This window comes from Ctenocephalides felis, unplaced genomic scaffold, assembly GCF_003426905.1.
Source record: "Ctenocephalides felis isolate EL2017-DRISC unplaced genomic scaffold, ASM342690v1 CF-g0.4_SCAFFOLD_01604, whole genome shotgun sequence".
Lineage (NCBI taxonomy): Eukaryota > Metazoa > Arthropoda > Insecta > Siphonaptera > Pulicidae > Ctenocephalides > Ctenocephalides felis.
In genome coordinates, this window is record NW_020537758.1 from 16088516 (window position 1) to 16109721 (window position 21206).

The 21206-nt window shown below is 29.5% G+C and overlaps 1 protein-coding gene and 1 pseudogene across 1 annotated transcript; one reads left to right on the forward strand and one right to left on the reverse strand.

The window, feature by feature from the left end:
• The first annotated feature begins 10825 nt into the window (after nucleotides 1–10825).
• LOC113372213 (aromatic-L-amino-acid decarboxylase-like) lies at nucleotides 10826–17520 on the forward strand. Its single transcript, XM_026612534.1, has 4 exons — nucleotides 10826–10905; nucleotides 15158–15392; nucleotides 16326–16575; nucleotides 16649–17520. Exons 1-4 carry the CDS (start codon nucleotides 10826–10828, stop codon nucleotides 17518–17520), a joined length of 1437 nt encoding a protein of 478 aa, XP_026468319.1.
• A 638-nt stretch (nucleotides 17521–18158) lies between these two features.
• On the reverse strand, nucleotides 18159–21196 carry LOC113373414 (annotated as a pseudogene).
• Between the last annotated feature and the right edge of the window lie 10 nt (nucleotides 21197–21206).

Consider the following 21206-nt stretch of genomic DNA (forward strand, 5'->3'; position numbering starts at 1 on the left):
GCTGGTATGAAAAAATTATATCTTAGAAATTCAAATATTGCTGCTATTAAAACGGCTGATTTTGACGCCATGGTAATTAAAATATACTCAATTTAAACCTTAATTTAGACTATTTGACAACAAAACAATTGAATCATACTTGATTTGATTAAAGGTATTTAAAAAAAAAACAAAAATTTATTTTTTGACGCAAACGATTGCTGGATCATTTGTCGAATGGAGTAACTCCGGTGCGCAGTTTTCAACTTCCTGAAAAAGTTATGCTTTTGCCAGAAAATCCGACTTGATAATTTTATATTTTCTCGGCGTTTGAAGTCATTCTGAATCGACGAAAACAAAAAGTGGAAAATCGGCTGTCCAATTTCAAAAATTTCTGAATTTTTTGATAAATCTCGCTAAGGTCTAGTTGGTTCATTGATTAGTTTTTCGAGACGTTCGGCAGAGCCATTTCTTAAGAATTAGCAGAGAAGCGCAAAAATATTCGTCCAAAAATCCTAAACTGACTTTGGAAATTAATACTGTTGGATAGACATCATTTGGTAACCGTGCAGATTGTGTAAAATCGATCGAAAAATAAATAGTTGAAGGCTTTATCTAAAGAGCTCAATTAGCTCTATTTTTTAAGTTCATGCATCTTGCTTTGAGGCAAAATGCCACTTAAAATTAGTTTTTGCACTTCAGAATAAAATTTTGATTTTTGTTTTGAAAACTCTTTGTTTTATTTCTGAAATGTTAAAATCTACTGCCAATTAAATAATTGTGAGAAAAACGCATATGAAAATCATATAAAGCATTGAACATAGGCAGGATCATTATCAAATCTATATTTCGTACTTTGTTAAATTTTTATGGTTAAATGGTATTATCTATTATTACTAAATCAATTTTTAGTACCAAACAAAATTATTTTACCGGTTCGATTATTTTATCGGTTACTTTTAGTGTTAAATCCACGAGGAATATCACATCGATCTGAAACTTGTTCACCTTCATTTTACGCGGAAAATCGTGCGTATTTTATGCATTACTATTGCTTCAGTCGATTATTGATTCATTGAGATATTTTTTAATTTGTATTATGCTAATTAGATGCGTGATAATTGCGTTAATAATGCAATCTTATATCTTATGCGTGATTACGCAAAATATATATTATAATATATATGTTCTGTTGATTGAAAAAAATGTGGATGCATGAAATATATTCATAAATGTCTATAAAATTGAGACATTAATTATGAAATATATTTGAAATATTTTAGATAAATTTGGCATTGTTTGTTTTTATTCGGGAAGGAAAAGTTCGTGGGTTCGCCAGAAAATTCGGCCAACTAATTTTGTTTCCTCAACGTTTCAAGAAGTTCTGAATTGGAAAAATGTGTAGGTGTATGTGTGCCGAAATTTTACTTTGACTGTTTGTCAACGTTTATGCAAACACACATACTGTTCAAAATATTGGTGACAAATTTTTCAGAATGGCTTAAAACGTCGATAAACCATTAAATAATTATCAACTTGTATTTTCTGGGCGAAAGCATAATAATCCGAGAAATGAATAAATACACGTAATAATATCAGAGATCTTTTATTAAAGTATATTTTGAAAGAAAAGTTCCAAAATATTATTATTAAAATATTATTGTATACCATTTATTGCTCCTAAGTCGAGAGCAACATGGATTATATAATAGATATTATTATACTGAATGTAGTTTCCTGTATCTATATCAATATTGCCAAGATTAATTACTCCTATAGAAATTGTGTGTATATATATATATATATATATATATATATATATATATAAGATCCGAAGATAATGCAATTCACTACTAACTAAATCAAGTTAAGAGATTCATGTCGTTCCTATAGCAACAGAGTTCTACGCAACAAGTGTCTTGTATAATGCTCCTATACTCCCCATTTCTTCGCAATCAGCGTTTATTCAACTTTTCTATTGAAAAATAATTCTTTTCATAACTTTTCATCATTTTGCATCTATCTGAACAATTTGTTACAAACATTTCCTTGTGAAGTACCAAAAATGTTAAAAAAGAGGGATGATCAATAAATATTGGATATCGACTTTGATGATGAAGCAAAAAGTACGAATTAATTATCGACAACATTGAATTGGATCTTTAATCTATATATTTGAAGTAAAACTTTTTTAGGCGCAACTATTGTGTAAATCCGTACAAATGCAACGGAAATAGCGTTACGCCCGAACTGTACGTCATTCACTCTCGATGAAATCATTTCAAAGTTTTTTTTATTAATCGATAATTAATAATAATTTTCTTTATTACCAGTACAATACAAGCATTTGATATGTGTTTAGAAAATATTTGTTTCTTAACCACATTGAGTTTTGGTTCATTTTAGTAAGTTTTATTTCAAAATCATAATATTTACCTAATATTTCACAAATAGAATTGGTCTAAAAATATGTATTGGTTTTCTGAATAAAAATCAGTGTTTTGGGAATAATATTTCATTTAAAGTTTGAGAGGATATGGGGATGGTACGTGCTTTAAAACTTTTGCAAAGTTTGCTAAAATTGCTTTGCTTTTCTTCATATTTCTTTCTCCAAGTAGTTCAATAATATATACATATATATATATATATATATATATATATATATATATATATATATATATATATATTAAAAATTAAATAAAATTTTCATTGAAAATATGTTGGGACATAAGAATCTAAAAAAAAGTTGCTTGATACTCTATAATAATTGCAAAGATGATTTCTTTTTAAAAAATTAAGTTTATTATAGTACACATTATGTAGTCACATATAGAACTTACAACATTTGAGATTTTGCCTTAAGGCAGTTTGCCAAAAAATCAAAATATGTAAACAATCGAATAATTAATACGAATAGAGATTTAGAGACTTAAAATTGTAACGATAGAAGTCTAGAATTTTTACATAACTCAATATTTCAAACGTGATTGAATTTTTAAATTAAAGCACCTTTTGCAAGCTCAAAAAGTTTCTTTTTTTATCAAGACCAGGCATTCTGTTATACCAAGTTTTAGTAACATTATCAAAAAATTTACAATTAATTACGAAGAAAAGGCCCTGACGTTCTTTACCAAAAACTATCTTAACTTAAGCACATTTTGAACAGTTTTTGAAGTTTCAAAATCGGTCCAATAAAAAATTGAAAAATAATAAATACACTATTCAAGTTATTATTTAAAATATTTTCTCTTCTAATAAAATCTAATACCAATATTTTGTTACTCTATTTTTTTACAACTGTCCAGTTAAGGGCATTTAGTAAATTTGGGAAATTTCCAATTGTCAGTAAATATAATAATAAATTTAATAATAAATTAATCTATCTTATATCTTGAACTAAATCATGTTTCTAAACTTTTCTTTGATGCTTCAAACTGCAATATTCATCAAAATTTTCATAAAATAATCTACAGAAATAATATAAAGTAAGGCAAACCTAACATTTTAAAACTAAATTAATTTTCAATTCAATTTATTTGGATATTTATGCCTCCTTAAAAGCGAGAAATTACTACTATCCTAACTTAAGCACATTTTGGACAGTTTTTGAAGTTTCAAAATCGGTTCAATAAAAATTAAAAAATGATAAATACACTATTCATATTATTAATAAAAATATATTTTGTCTTCTAATAAAATCGAATACCAAATAATTTTCTTTTCTCTATTTTATTTACAACTGTCCAGTTAAGGACATTTAGTAAATTTGGGTAATTTACAATTGTCAGTAAATATAATAATAAATTTAATAACAGTTTTCGTTTCTGGATTTCCTGATGTTTCTATGTGTTCTACGTATATAGGCTAAGCTTTTGCTTTATACTAACAAGCGTAATGGTTCTTTTGTGTAGTGGCTGAACGTCCGGCTACGCAGTCATTCTGCTACGTCATTTCAAATGAATAAGTCGATGGGGTGAGATGGCGAGATTCACGACTTTAAGTGTTCATGAATCACAGATGAAAGCTTCTACGAGTTTTAGACAGGGTGTCTCAGAATTATTTCGTCACACCATAGTAGATGAAATTTATTAAATTCCTATTTATTATTTATTTTCTATTCTAAATTGCAATACATGTCTGTCAATGAGATTCACGACTTTAAAAGCTCAGGAGTCATAGATGAAAGCTTCTACGAGTTAGGCAGGGTGGCTTGGAATTATTTGGTGATGAAATTGATAAAATCCTTATTTATTTTGTTCTAAATTACGATACCTGTTGATCAATATTTTTTTAGTATATTAGTCGTATGTATTACAATTTTTTGAAAGTGCGTCTAGCACGCAACTTCCATCATTATTCGAAAGTTTGGATTTTAATTGTGCTATTACTCTGTCATAAAAATTTTATTGTTTGTTTCGTAATTGGTTGAGAAACCACCCAAATGTTATTATATATTTGTGCAAATTTTAGAATTTACGTAAAACACGTGAAAAATATATAGCTGATGTCTTATGACAATCAAATTTCACTCAATCATGTTTCTAAAAAAATGTCTTTCATACGTTCCGAGTCCTAATTTCATTTGTCTTCAATGCATAAAACTATAATATTTATTAAAATTTTCCTAAAGTAATCAAAAGAAATATTATAAAGTAAGACAAACCTAATGTTAAATATTTTAAAATTAAATTAAATTTTTATTTATTTTATTTCAATGGATGCTTCTTTAAAAGCCAAAAATTGCACTACTATTTTACTCAACTTTTTATTATTTCTTGGACAGATTAAGAATATAAAAAAAACTGAAGTATCGAGTAAAACACAATTAATTAAGCATAAAGTTTGAAAAAGAAATCAAATTACTTAGAAAAGTTATTTTCATTAAAATGCAGAAGAAAGAAGTTAGCAGATAAATATCTGCATGTATTTATGTGCATATACATGCACATTTTTACTTATATATATATATATATATATATATATATATATGTGTGTGTGTGACTTTTATACAGAAAAGAATATAGTCCACTTTACGGATAAACGCAAAAACCTTTCACATAAATGAAATATATATACTGGCGTAGCAAAACGTAGGTAGAGCTCTAACTATTTCGATAGAAGCTTTTGCATTTAAACATGAGGTAGGAAAATTATTCTAACCTAAACGTTAACGTTTAAATTATTTTTATCTTTATATACTATAAACAGTAGTTTTAATTAATAAAAAAATACTAATACAAATATTAATGTTTATATATAATTGTACCTTAGGTATTGTTTAATATATTTTTTATATTGTTGGTGTGATTATCATCATGCATTAACTTGGAATAAAATCTTTTTGATCAGTGTAATCGACAGTTCATTTTCTGCTTTAATATAATGTATTTTAAATTTAATTTTCTTTTAAACTTAGTAAAAATTCTTTTAGATACTGTAAAAAAAATCAAAAAGATTTGCTGAATGATGACACACAACCGTATCAAAACGTATAAATAAATATTTTATTATTTATTTGTTTTCTTTTATTTCGACCATTGGCTGAAAATCAACATTCAATATGTCTCGACGTCGAACAAAAAAATCCAATTGTAAATATATAAAAATATTAGTATCAAAATTAGCAAATTTTACCTGGAAATTATCCTATTACAAATCGGTTTTTATTTTAGTTCAGATATAATACAGGTCGATAACTTTTGATCTAATGATAAAACTGCATTCCATATTTGCGTGAAACTAGCTATTTCGTGCATTTTGATTTTGCGTATGGGATCCCCGTTAACGTCATTGTAAGTGCGTCATATTTGCCATATGAAATTCATGCAAAAGGTAAATGCAACGTAAAATATTTGTATAGAAGCAAACTTAGAATATTAGTTTTTTAATATTGAATACAAACCAACATGAAAAGAACGTTTGTTACAGTTTAATAAACTTGCCTAAGGGGTTCCTTTTAATCTTATCACCCGAATGTGCAATTTTTCGAAGGAGTCAAGGTTAATTAGATTTTAGCTATGTTCAATTTTTAATTGACCACATCAACTTTGTTTTCCTTATACTATTTCTTACTCACTGTATCTTTATCCCGAGTTTACCCAAAATTTCGTTATATTTCATTTTACACCCTATAGTCTGGAGAACAAAGGAAGGAAAATTCGTGCCAGTGACAGGCAAATCCTGGCTTAAGCACTTCATGTCGGTCGTGGCCACTCAAAAGCCGTATAAATATGTTCACATCATTTTATGCATGATGTCCCTGCTCCCTTTATATCATGTATAATAGTTATTTAATTGCTCTTCGTCAGATTTATCATAAAAGATTCGTCAGATCGATTATAAAATGATGGTCGGATATATTATCATTATATTATGTTATGCAAGCAATCGTTATAAGCTACAGCTGGGGAAATGATACTCTAACTTTATTTAATAAAGATTTGAGAGAATTTTTCAAATCTTGATATCTCTTAGCGTTGATGGAATATCATTATTTTTTCTCAAAAAAATTTACGACCTCAACAATGGTGATACCACATTTATGATGCTCCAAGTGATATTTGTTTGAGTTTTAATTTAATTTGGTGGTTGTTTTAATGAAATATTTGTTTCATCTATATGAGATTCCTTCGATCCCGGTAGCTATTGTACAAAGAGTTTCTTCTTACTATTGTACAAGTTAGAACATTATTCTATTGAATGTTGCAACGCAGCTTGAGGCCACTGGTCAAGGACGATTTTATTATGAGCTAATCTAATCCGATCGAAACAGCTATTCAATCATGTATAACAATTAATATTAATCCTACCATCGATATCTTTAAGTCAATCTTAAAAATTTTGGGGTCATATTGCATAAGCACCGAAAAAAACTAAGTCGGGAACAAGATTTTCTGTTCTCTACTCATTTTTTTACTAATTTTCCTGATAGCGCACAAATCGTCCGAGTGGAACATACTTATTTTTATAAACATTATTTAAAACTTTTCTTAATAATTATTTAAATTAATAATTACTCAGTTTCTTAATGAAGACGGAATCTATAAGAATTTAAATTAGTACTTGGCAAATTTAATTATGATCAAACTTAAATAAATATGTACATAGAGGAGAGAACCTATGTCCAAGCTTCCACATGTCAGTTTTCTTCTGAAATTTATTATTGACACTTTATAAATCTAAAACGATTTTAATTAAAGTATCGTGAACGCATTGCATCATATATCGTGACTATTATATGTGGTGTGGTTTACAATTATTCATAAAATTTATTGCATTAAACACGCTTTCTGCAAGGTTAATTCAATTATGCAACTATAGTATGATAATAATACTTTTTTTACATATTACTTTCATGCGGTTTGGATGCAAGATTTACTAATTATTTTGTTTTCTTCTAATGTAGCTAATATTAAACACGTGGTAATATTTTTCAAAAATTATACATAACTTCTGTATTTTGACTATCAAGAAGATAGTAGTATTCTAGTAAAGAACATCATAATATTCAAATACGAAGCGATCCAAATAATTCAAGATAAACTTTGACTTTTCGTCAAATATACACATACTAACCGCTAGTAACACTCATAAAATATTTTGATTTTAAGACCAAATGCCACAAACTGAATCAAATAATGAATATTATTTCATATATTTTTATTTTTTTAGAGTCATATATTAAAACAATATATAACACTGACTAAAAATTATCAAATTCTCAAGAATAGTTCATTTTTATTTTGGCGAATGGAAGATTTATACAACTTTTCAAATATCCCAAGGGGCTTCGTTGAAACTGAAGTTTTTCGTTGATTTTTAAGCAAAAAACTGATTTGTTTACTTCACTAATTTGTTATTAATACGAATTCACAAATGATTTGAGAAAACCCCGTCGATGCTCGGCTTTGTGATTCATAGAAATTTTGACGTCGGTTGCAGCGGCTCTATGCGTATTTTTAGTAGTCGATCTGGTGGAAAAATTTGCAAAAATGTACTGTTGGGTAAGTTGTAGTAATCGCAAAAAAAAAAATGGAAAATGAAAATTTTTATATATCTTTACATTTCAAAGGTTTTTGAACATTTTGATATGCCTTAGATAAAAATGAATGTGTGTGTTCGGATGCAATGTTTTGTCGACGATTTTCTGAACCGGTTTGAATAAATCAAAAAATTTGAGTCCTATTGATGGCGGAACGTACTGATTAGTTTTTGGCAAAGGTAGATCTAGCAGTTTTGGAGATACGGGGCAAAAAGTGCAAAAAATAATCATTCATTTTTTGAGATAACGGAGCGTCCGATTTGAATGATTCAAAAAACATTTGACAAAATGAAGAACTGATGAAATTTTCGGGACGGCAGGTCTAGCAGTTTCGGAGACCCAGTAAGGAAAGTAAACTAGTGGGGTGCATAGCATAGTGCCTTAAGCCAAATTGCTGGAACTTCCCGCACCGTTAAAAATCTTGGTACGGAACCCAAAGAAATTTACACAAAATGTGTACACATTATTAAAATCTCTATAAAATATCTGATAATTTTATATACATATAAAGTCCAATAAACATTTTTGACCGTCAAATGACATTTTTTTAACTTATTTTTATTGAGAGTCCATAACCGCTGGACCTGCCTTCCCAAAAATTTAATCAGTTCTTCATCTTGTCAATACAAGTAAAATGTTTTTTGAATTATTAAAATCGGACGCTCCGTTCTCTTAAAAACTGAGTTACCGTTTTCGGCACTTTTTGCTCCGTATCTTCGGAACGGCTAGACCTGCCTTCGCCAAAAACTAATCAGCACGTCTCCTCATCAATACGAATCGAATGTTTTTTGAAATATTCAAATCGGTTGATCCCTGTTCTCGAAATCGTCGACGAAAATTTGTATCTGCACACACACACACACACACGCATACACACACATACATCCATTTTTTCTATGGTATGCTAATATGTTCAGAAACCTTTGAAACGTAAAGATATATAAGAATTTTCATTTTCGATTTTTTTGCGATTACTATAACTTACATTACGGTAAATTAAAAAGTGGCATTTGACGGTCAAAAATGGTCATTAGACATCTACATCAAGTTGATAGATATTTATTAATAGTTATTTTAGAGTTCAAAAAACTATTTTTTTTTTCAAAACTTTCAAAATTCTAAAAAATCTATTTTTGCAAAGTTTTGGTATGCATTTTACCTTAAGCCACGACGATGCCATGCACCTCCAGTTCGCTTGTAAATTTGTTTTATTTTTAATTCCGAATGCAAAAATTTCATCTTTCTATTAATTTTGATCGAAATGAGCCCCAACTCTGTCTCTATTCGGCTTGTGCCCCCATTGTTTCGGAGTGGGGCTACGACTTTTTGATTTTATCGAGTAGTAGGTGTGCGTTATAAGCGTGCTCTCTTAGAGAAGTGCTTCCAGTAGTACCCTGCGGTTATCGTCGGTGTGTCGGTGTGGAAAATCATCGAGGACTATTTTGGGAAAATCTATATAGAAGAAAATTAGTGATAATTTTGTGTTCAGTGTGGTGCAAGGAAAAAATTAAATAACCAGTGAGTATAATCTTTTATTAATTTTTTTACAAATCTAATTAAGGTTTTATCAAATTAATTTTTAACTTCCCGAAGCAGAAGTTTATATTTTCATCAAAAAATCCGATTCGCTAATTTTATGTTTTCTCGACGTTTCAAGCTATTCTGAATCGAATGAGAACAAATTTGGAAAAAGTATATATATATATATATATATATATATATGCGTGTGTGTGTGTGTGTGAACAGATTTTTTTTTAAATTTTTAATCCAATTGAAATGCTTTTAAAGATGTTTAATTGATTAATTCAAACAAAAGAGAAAGTAGATAGATGTGCGATTTTATTTTGTTTATATGCCTAAACCAAGTAGATATTGTTACTAAAATAATGGTATTCATTTTAAAATAATTATTTAATTATATAGAAACTTACATTTTTTTCATATAAATTAAATAATAATAATAATTTATTAAAAGTTAAATTTTTCAAATATGATATATGTACAGTCTACAGTAGCTCGATTTATGTGAGTTATTTAGAAACTTTACAAATTAAATAATTTTTAAAATTTACAAATTATATATTATCATCATTACATTATAGTCAAGTTTTAGTTTGTATTTTTTACCTGGAAATTTCTTTTACAAAGGCCTTTTATAGCGCACAAAACATTTACTCAACCAAATTATAATAATTGTATTAGTTAACGGTTAAATATAGAGATTTATTGCAAAAAATATTTCCAATTGACATTAAAGTATTATTCCACTTTTGATCAAATTATAATAGTTGTATTATTTAAAAATATTAAGTATAGAGATTTAGATTAAATATAGAGACTTATTGCAAAACTTACTTCTAAATTAATCTAAAGTATTATTCCACATTTGATTTTGATTTTGTTCAATTTTTCAAGTAACACATTTACTAAATTTATAAATTCTAACTATTCAATCTTTATATTTATAATTTAGTTAATTTTATTAACTAAATTATAAATCTTTCATCATTCAACAAGTAAAACTGATAACAAAATCTTGTATGCGAAGGTCAATTATCTCAATAAATGTAAATTGCACATTTCTGCATTGAAATATCAATTAAATACAAATCGATAATAAATTAAAAATTATTCAGATACTTGATTGAACCGGATTTTATGAGTAACTTTTTGTATTTTAGTTTGAGTTATCTGAAAACTTTTATAGTACTCAAATGCAATTTTTATATTATTATTACTCTGAATAACTGTTATATATTAGTTTGAATTAGCAATTTTTATATTATTAATTTTTTTTTTCAGAATATGGAGGCACCAGAATTTAAGGATTTTGCTAAGGAGATGATTGATTATGTTGCTGGATATCTTGAAAATATCAGAGATAGGTAAGTTATAGTAATCTAACTTATTCTTTAAATCTGAATAATTATTATTGATATTTTTGGAACAAATATGGAAATACTAAAATAGAAAAAAAAATCCTTGAATAATATATTTAATTAATTTGGTGTTATATAATATCTAATCATACAATCAATATCAGATTTTTTTGAATTAAATATATTTTTATTCAATGCAAATATATTAATAATTGATGGCCTTTACATCATGGAATTTTTCTTTTTATTTCATTTTTACAAACATGTAATATTTTGGCATTTTGTAGGATTCTTCTGTTTAATTGTTTCTAACATAATTGAAGTAATTTATTCTCAATTACCTGATTTATTGAAGTGGTATTAATGTCATAAGATATCATATCAAAGTCATAAAATACAATTGCACACAAAAAAAGACTAAAAATTAAAACTTTAAATTAATACATTTTTTGTACATGTTTTTATACATTCATATAACAATTTTATTTCTACGTTATAAATAATCACTTAAATATATTATATTATATTATATTATATTATGTATTTATTTATAATTTAAAAATTCTATTTATTTATGAGTATATAAACTAGTTTTCATTTAAATTAGTCTTAAACTTTTATTTATGTATAATGTGCAATTGTATTTTTAATAATTATATTCATATTTAAATTCACAAACTTTTCCAGTAAATTAATTAATTGTGATTAAATTACTTTAATTATTTTATGAACAATTTAGCAATATTGAAATGTTTTACTTATTGTTAGCAACGACTCGAAGATTTTTTGTAATTAATAAGTAGGAGTATAACAAATTAATTTTTAGGGATATTATAAATATCAATCAAAACATTAATACAATTTTATCAGCTAATGAGATAAATTAAAATAAAGCATATATTATTTTTTAAAAAATGTTCAGAAATCATCTCAGTGAGTAATTTTCTAATTAAGGCTGAGGCAGATCCATAAATCAAAATATTAATACAATTATTATTAATACAATTTTATCAGCTAAAGTGATAAATTAAAATAAAGCATATACTATTTTTAAAAAAATGGTCAGAAATCATCTCAGTGAGTAATTTTCTAATTAAGGCTAAGGCAGATCCATAAATGATTTTTTACTATTTTTATAAGCTATTATGATAAATTATAATATAGCTAATATCATTTCAAAATAAATGTTTGGAAATCACCCCAAAGAGTGATTTTTGAGTCAAGGCTTAGGCAGATCCACAAATGATAAAAATATTATTATTATAAATGTCTTCTTATTGATCTGATTCATTTACTAATAATCTGTCGAGGGAATTCCCTGGTTCCCTGAGTTCATCTGACGTCGATCTTAAAGCAGTCTGATCGGATTTTCCTGACAGAAACGCCGGATTTTAATTTCCGTCGGGTCTTTGTGGCTTCGTTGATCAATTAAAGTTATCGTGAAACTTTTATTGGGTAATTGTTTATAGGAAGGTTAACGCAGACAGACCGTAAAAGACAAGTCGAAACGATGCAATATCTACCTTTTGTACATGAATTGTGGATTTAATAATACAAATTAATGTCAATCACCTTTATTTCAATGTTGAATATAAATGTTGTATGAAGAAATTTGAGGTAATTTGATTGTACTGATCTTTATTACAACGGAAAGGGCATAAAATTAAGGTGACCATATTTTTTTGCGGTCAAAACCGGGACAGGGTTTTATAGGCATTAGGAGTGTTGTAAAACTAACAAATGCTATTTAAGGATACAATAAAAACAGTTTTTATAGGTTTTTTTTAAATCAGAATTGCGAACTTTTAGTAAGATCTTTATTATTCGATTATATGTAGTAGATCCTACACTTTTCGCTCTTGAGCCTTGTGTAAAATTCTATTTCACTTTCTTCATAATTAATTTGAAAAAAAATAGCACTTGTTCATTTGTTTTCATAAATTTTGGTAATTTACATATTAATTTTCAACAAGCCCCGGGGTAAAGATCTAAATTCGGGAAAAATATTACATTTAGAAAAACCGGGGACACAATAAGGTGAAAATCTAGGGCTCTCCAGGCCAAACTGGGGCGTATGGTCACCTCAATAAAATTAACAAATCAGGGCGTTGAATTCTGAAGTAACCATAATAAAAAATGATATACATGAACGCAAATTGTCTATTTATAAAATTATTCCAAAATGTAAAATTTAAATCTTGCTTTGAGAAATTTGAGGTAATTTTACTGATTGTGAAGGAACACAAAATACACTAATCAGGATATTTTATTTTTAGTCATTCATATTAAAACGCATATTTTTCGTATACTTGCATGCAAAATACCCATTTAAACAATACTTATGGTCTTAAATAAAATCTCATTTTTTTTCAAGAAAGTATCTTACATGACAATTATTTAAAAGGGAACACTACTAACTTCTTTTCATTTTTAACAAGAGATTTATTTTGTAGCAAAAATAGAATGCAACTGAGGAGCAAACAAAATCTCGATCTATAAAGTATATAGACAAAAGTGATTAATTATATTCATTTTAGCTTTTGTACTAAGGTAGAGACAACATTTATTCTATCATATTTTTTAATATTTTTATTTGGTGAGAACGTACTCTAATGCATCTCCAATGTGTTTCTGAATTTAAGAGTAGGTGCCGATGAAATATACTCAAAGACATTTCTTTTTTTTTTCTATTTTTTTTTTTCTTCGTGTTTTTGTCGAATTTAATCAGATCTAAAATTTCATAATACCGTTATTTGTGTATATTATGTATACATATATATCTCGATTATCACCTGTCGCTTTCTGGAGCTGTAATAACGAAAGCGTTCATTGGCACATTTATTCGCGTCAACCTTGGGAGTACTTTTACTAAACCGGATTTCTTGATGAAATTCTTATTTCTTCACATCGCCTTTGAAATAGATTATAGATTCCCGTTGTTTAATCACTATTTTAATCGATAATCGAAAATTTAGCCATCGATGTACAGAATAACATGATTTAATAAGACTTGGAACTAGATCATAGTAATCAACTAGTGGGGTGCATGGCTTTGTGCCTTAAGGCAAATTGCTCGAACTTCCCGTACCGTAATAAAATGTTCGAGTAATATTAAATGTTTTTAAATAGATTATTATAAATACTGTAGCATTGTTTATTTATAAGAATTATATAAACTGAATTGCAAAGTTGTGCAGAAAGCCAGAATTTTTAAGCAGAAAGTTTTTTGAATCATTCAAATCGGACGCTTAGTTCTCTCAAAAACTGCCATTTTTTGCACATTTAGCTCTGTATCTCCGAAATGGCTGGGCCTGCCTTTGCCAAAATCTAATCACATCTTCTCCCAATCATTACAAATTGAATGTTTTTTAGATCATTCAAATCGGATACTCCGTTCTCGCAAAAACTCGATTTCTATTTTCAGCACTCTTTGCTCCTTATCTCCGTAACGGCTGAACCTGTCTCTGCCAAAAACTAATCAGCACATCTCCCTATCAATAGGAATCGAATGTTTTTTGAACCAAAAACGAACGTGGACAAAAAAATGCGGACATACAAAACACACACACACACATCCATTTTTCTGAGTTATGCCAAAATGTTCAGAAACCTTCAAAACGTTATTTACCTATATATATTCAAGGGTATTTTATAAAATTTGTTAAAATAGACAGCCGAACAAATATTGAATTTAACAAAAAAAATTTAAAATGCCAGTTTACTTGTGCATTTGTATTTTGCAAAACAAATCAAACTTTATCAGATTATTGAAAAAAATCAATAAATTACATCCAGCGATAATAATTGTTTTCTCTTGCATAAAAACTGGATTCAATAAAAATATATTATCGTTAAAATAAAAACTATACTCATATACGTCTGTTTAAAGAAATTCTTTTTAGTTTTACTTCAAATGCTTATAAATTGTCACTTAGTCTAGACTACAGCATAACGTAAATTTAGTAAATTTATTTAAATTATATTCAAGATTTGTTTAAATAAACAAAGATTTGATAGTTTTGTTTGATACTGAAACATTCTTACCAATTTTATATAGTCAGATATATGATTTTTTGCTGGAGATTAATGATATTTATTATTTTGTGCTAACTGAATGTGATGTGAATGTGAACTGTGAATGAATATTTATTTCATTGGATTAAATATATAAAAATATTGTTTTAATTTAATGCACATACTTCTTAATTCATTATTCATTTTTCTTACAATATTTTTTATTTCGGAATTTTATTTATAGGCGTGTTCTGCCGACTGTCGAACCAGGGTACATGAGGCCTCTCCTGCCAGAAAGTGCTCCTGAAGAACCAGAAAAATGGCAGGATGTCATGGCCGATATTGAACGAGTTATTATGCCAGGAGTAACACATTGGCATTCTCCTAGATTTCATGCTTATTTTCCAACAGCTAATTCTTATCCTGCCATTGTTGCAGATATTTTAAGTGGTGCCATTGCTTGCATTGGATTCACATGGGTAAGTGACAGACAAAATATGAAAATGGTGTAAAAAATCATTTTTGTAACATTTGGTTATGAGCTACTCATAAAATTTGGTATAGAAGGTATGTTTAGTCATACAAAATAAATTTTAAAAAATGTTACAAAAAATGATTTAATTTATTAAAAGAAATTCAAGTCTATTAATCACATGAGACTTGGGGGAGGGAGAGTTTGACTAAAAATCACGAAATATCACGCGGAGGAGGGAGGGGAGGGTTAGTGATATATCACGAGTATTTATTTTCTACCTGAATTCATTGAAAAAATGCAAACATTTAAAAAAAAAACTCAAAAATTTTACCATTTTTTCTTGTAACTAAAATACACGTAATGTTTGGTGGGGAGGGGGGTTAATATTGAATATCACCGTATCACCAAGAGAGGGGGAGGTTCCAAAAATCGTTAAAAAATCGATCACGTGATTAATGTACGCCCCCAAAGGATAAAAATAATGCTCCACATATATTTTATGTATTATATATAATTTTATATGTAAATAATTTATTATTGCTTTCAAAAATGTCTCGCAGTAATTTCACTTTCATTTTAAATTTATATTTTATTGCAAACTGTTTATTTACCAGATAAATGACTAGTCATAGTTATCCATTACACAATAACTGTAACTGATTGCGCATTGTGCAAACATATTACAATATCTCCAGAAGGTCTTTCTGATCTTGGTGAATGGACACGTTAATTTACACCTAATTTATTGCATGCGGATTATTATTCTTAGCTACATTGAAATAGTTGTAGAAGTTTTAATGAATATTGGGGCATAAGTAATTATTGAAAACCAAAATTTAACAAATATTAAATTTTCTAACAGAAATCATCGTGAATTTTAAAATTTTTGGTCAGCAATAACGTTAATTTATGTCGCCCGTAATTATAAATTTATTAGATCGCGAGTCCAGCTTGCACAGAGCTTGAAGTTTTAATGATGGATTGGCTGGGAAAAATGCTGGATTTGCCACCTGATTTCCTTGCTTGTTCAGGTGGAAAGGGCGGTGGTGTCATTCAAGGTACCGCCAGCGAAGCCACTTTGGTTGCTTTACTTGGAGCAAAGGCCAAAATGATGAGAAAAATTAAAGAGGAACATCCTGAGTGGGATGAGGCAACTATTATTTCCAAACTTGTCGGATACTGTTCAAGTAATAATAGAAAATAAATATGATATTTTGTAATAAGTTGCGCAGCCTAATTAATGATAATTTTTTTTTTCAGAACAAGCGCATTCCTCTGTAGAACGAGCAGGGCTCCTAGGCGGCGTTAAATTGCGCCTCCTAGAATCCGACGAAAAATTCAAATTGCGTGGAAAAACTGTTGAAGAGGCGATCAAGGAAGATCGCAAAAATGGTTTAATTCCATTTTATGTCGTAGCCACATTGGGTACAACAAATTCATGCGCCTTCGACCGTCTGGATGAAATAGGGCCAGTTTGCAACGATTTAGGTGTATGGTTACACGTAGATGCTGCTTACGCAGGTTCTTCATTCATTTGTCCAGAGTTCAGATATCTGATGAAGGGTATAGATTGTGCAGATTCCTTCAATTTCAACCCACATAAATGGATGTTGGTAAATTTCGATTGTTCGGCTATGTGGTTGAAAGATCCGAATTGGGTGGTCAACGCTTTTAACGTCGATCCTTTATATCTGAAGCACGACCAACAAGGTTCAGCACCGGATTATAGGCATTGGCAAATACCTCTTGGAAGAAGATTCAGGGCTTTAAAATTGTGGTTTGTTTTGCGGTTATATGGAGTTCTAAATTTGCAAAATTTTATCAGAAAACACATAGCTCTCGCGAAAGGTTTTGAACAACTCTGTTTAGCTGACGATCGTTTTGAAATTGTCGCAGAGGTTTTGATGGGCTTGGTATGCTTTCGATTAAAAGGATCGAATGAAATAAACGAAAAGCTTCTGAAACGTATCAATGGTAGAGGTCGTATTCATTTGGTACCGTCTAAAATTGATGATATTTATTTCTTAAGAATGGCTGTCTGTTCGAGATATAGCGAAATGAGCGATATGGAAGACAGCTGGAAAGAGATCAGTGCCACTGCAGATGAGATTTTGGCCCAAGAAAACAAGTAAATATTAGTTCATAGTTGTTAATAACGATGTATCAAAGTTATTGAAAATCCTGTACAAATTATAATTTGTAAATACTCCTTTATCCATATAGTATTTATTTGCATATTCATAATAATAGCTTCTTATGAAAATTTTAATTTCGTACCGATTTTAGTATTATTTCAGAATTAATTCTATACATTTTATCCATTTCCATGACATTTAACTGAGCATTTCTATAAAAATGTATTTATTAGTTAGTTAATTTTATTTAATATAAATTTTGTATTATGTGTGTTTGTGATAAGTCAGTTGTTAAACGTGAGACAATCGTATTCAAATATTTAATGTTGAAACTGTTATGTACTATACCAAGATGGGATCAAGCATGTCATATGCCTGTATAAAAATTGTTAAGCCAAATATAAAAGAATATATATAAAGTAAAATATTATAAAATTAAGTCGAAATTATGTGTCAAAAATAAACATGTTGAAAATAATATGATCAAAGATTTTGTTATTAGTTATTTTATTCTTACACAATTTTTCGGGTACAATTCACGTATATTAAATGACTTTATATAAATATAAAAATTGTTCCAAATCGATCTACAAAATATTGAATTTGACGGTAAAAGGTATATAAACATCTGTATATTATTTCTTATCGTGTTTTAAACTTTCTGATAATTTTTTAGTCAAGTGTCCAATTCGCTCTGCTTCTCGAATGCCACTAATTCGTGCGCCTTGTACAGATCCAAAATGACCAGGACTTGTTGCTTCACCAGCAAATAATAATACTGGTGGTATTGATTGATTGTGTGGTGGCAAAGAATCTGCTAAATATATGGGATGTGTGATCTTTGAATTTTTTTCCATGTAACTGTGCGCTCCACAAAAATACTGATTATTACTCCATCTCGAACGTAATATATTTTTCGGTAAAGGTACGCTAGGGTTCGAAGAAACTTGTTTCAAAATTCGAGTTATTACTAAAGCAACTTCGTTATCCGCAGCTGTGTTCATTAAGGTAGCATCCGGACCTGATACAACTGCATGAATAACATGCTGGGAATTATCGCATTTTTCAATTAATCGAATGCCTTTTGCCCAATCTTTTTCCGAAGCAAGTTCATCAGAATCCCAAAAGTAGCATAAGTCATCGGCTTTATGCCAATCTTTTAAAGGAGTTTCGTATTCCATAAACACTTTTTCTACTATGTCGTAACCTAGGTCTTGAATTGCTTGCATTTTTTCGAATGTTAAAGCTGGTTTGAAAAACTTGTGTGCGTTTCTTTTAAGGTATCCCAACGACATAGTAACAATTACAAAATCTGCTAAAATCTCCTCCCCATCGACGCATTTTACTAATGCCCTTCGGGCTCCATCATTATTCCATGTTATTGTTTCTACAGGCTTTTTATAGCAAACAGAACCTTTAGGTAAACCTTGTAACAAAGGTGTAACTCCACCAACATATCCAGATGGGATGGTGTCCGATTCAATTGGCTGAGGTTTCGATTCTGTAATTTTCTTTACAGCTTCTTCACTTGTTTTAATTTCAGAAGGTGGTATTACATCTAAATCTTCAGTCCAAGGAGCTCCCAAATCAGCAAAGATGTCTCCAAACCATCTGGAGTCTACACGCCCTCCTGGTCTGAAAATTAAAAGCAATAAATTTTTGAAGTTATGCATGAACAGCAATTCAAATAGTTAGTAGATGAAATATTCTAAACTAGTAAATATTATTATCTAAATAGGGCCAAACCTATCTGTTGCCTCTAGTACTGTGATATTTCGAAATCCAATTTGAGTGAGTCTTTTGGCCGACGACAAGCCAGCAATCCCGGCACCAATAATAATAATTTTGGGCTGTTCTTTGCAAACTTCGATGGGACATACTTGTGCTTGGTTTTCTGAATTTTCGCGCTTTGCAGTTAGTGACGCCAATGTTAATATGGGGCAATTCAATTTTTCTTTTGGTAACTGATTATCACAATTGGCAGGCGTTGTGCGGAAAAGTCTAGATGTCGAATCTCTATAATATGAATGTTAGATTGATATTACGAATTTATAATATCGTTTTGAAATGGAAATGAATATTTCAATCAAATATTTCGCTCTGACATATGAGTGATGTATATTTGAAAGATATCTGTATTACCTTATAATTCTTGAAGCGGAATTTACAATTGATTTTAACTTAAATGGAAACATTATAAAATTGCATTATTACAATAAAAATTTAATATAAAAAATATAAATTATATAAAATATTCAAAAAATTAATTTTCATTTGTTTTTAAGTGAATGCGCTCCCACGATATTTATTCTGTGTATCTCTATATTGAAAATTTTGAAAGTAACAAATTATTTAATGCTGTTAATATAACTATAATTTATTCACACAGTCGATTTATCAACTGCTTTACAAATGAATCTTCTCTTTTCTTAAACACATACTTTTATTATATTATAAGATTACTTATATTATTTAGAACAGAAGAATGAAACATTTATTTAAATATCACATTAGATTTATTGCACAAAAGTTATACTACAAGAAAATATTCGTCCACCAAGATAACTGAACGATATTTGCAACAGATCATTTGCAATTGCAAGAGTTTTCTATTGTATAAATAAAAATATAACAGCAAGTCGACTCATAAATTTCTATCTTTTATTCCAAATCACGCTTTACTTGTTGGTGGTCCTCCAAATTTTCTAGTTAACTGAATTATGCGTTCTGCTTCTCTTATGCCACTTAATCGAGCTCCGTGTACTGTTGCAAAATGTCCTGGGCTGGTTGCTTCGCCAGCAAATAATAATATAGGTGGTATAGGATCGCAAGGGCCTGGCAAAGGTGCACCTAAGTCACACTGATGAGCCACTGTAGAATCCATTGCCATAAAACTATGGGCGCCGCAGAAATGGGTATCTGTACTCCAGCGAGATCTCAAAATAGATTTAGGGTAAGGTAAACTTGGGTCACCTGTGAATTGTCGCAAGACTCTTGTTATAACTGCAGCGACGTCGTCGTCAGACGCTAGTTCCATTTTAGCTGCTTCGGGACCGGCGACAACAGCGCATAAAACATGCCTACTGTTAGGACATTCTTCAATAGAACAAAGACTCTTACCCCAGTCAGTTCTGTCTGACAATTCTTCAGCGCTCCATGCAAAACGGAGTTCTCCCTCGTGCCATACCCAAAATGGTTTGGCGTATTCTAGATATATTTTATTTACGCTTCCGTAACCTAAGCGCTTTATGGCTGCCATTTTTTCAGCAGGTAAAGCTGGACAAAACAGTTGGCTTGAGTGTTGCTTGAGACATCCTAAAGAAGATATCGTGACAAACATAATCTGCTGGATGTTCTTCGCCGTCACAGCATTTGACAACGGCTCGAGGACCTGAATCAGATTACGGCTCCCCAACGAATACAACTTACAGGTTTGCAAATCTAACCGCACAGTCGGGCAAGGCACGAAAAAGTGGCGCTAAAAAACACCTACGTAACCAAGGGGAACACGTATACGTCCTCCAGGAATGTCTATATAACTTCCATATTGATCGGCGCTTACGTCTGACAAATCGGCGCCGAATCTGCCTCTTGATGCATTGCTCAGACCATACATAACACGAGCGGCATCGTAACGCGATTCTATCGGGAAATGATGAAGTTCCTGCTGGATACGTAGATCG

Bases quoted from the DNA above. Each gene is read 5' to 3' on its own strand.
- LOC113372213 (XM_026612534.1), top strand. From the start codon at position 10,826: ATGGAGGCACCAGAATTTAAGGATTTTGCTAAGGAGATGATTGATTAT. The intron at 10,906-15,157 runs GTAAGTTATAGT...TTTTATTTATAG, and splicing joins CTTGAAAATATCAGAGATAG to GCGTGTTCTGCCGACTGTCG. The intron at 16,576-16,648 runs GTAATAATAGAA...TTTTTTTTTCAG, and splicing joins ACTTGTCGGATACTGTTCAA to AACAAGCGCATTCCTCTGTA.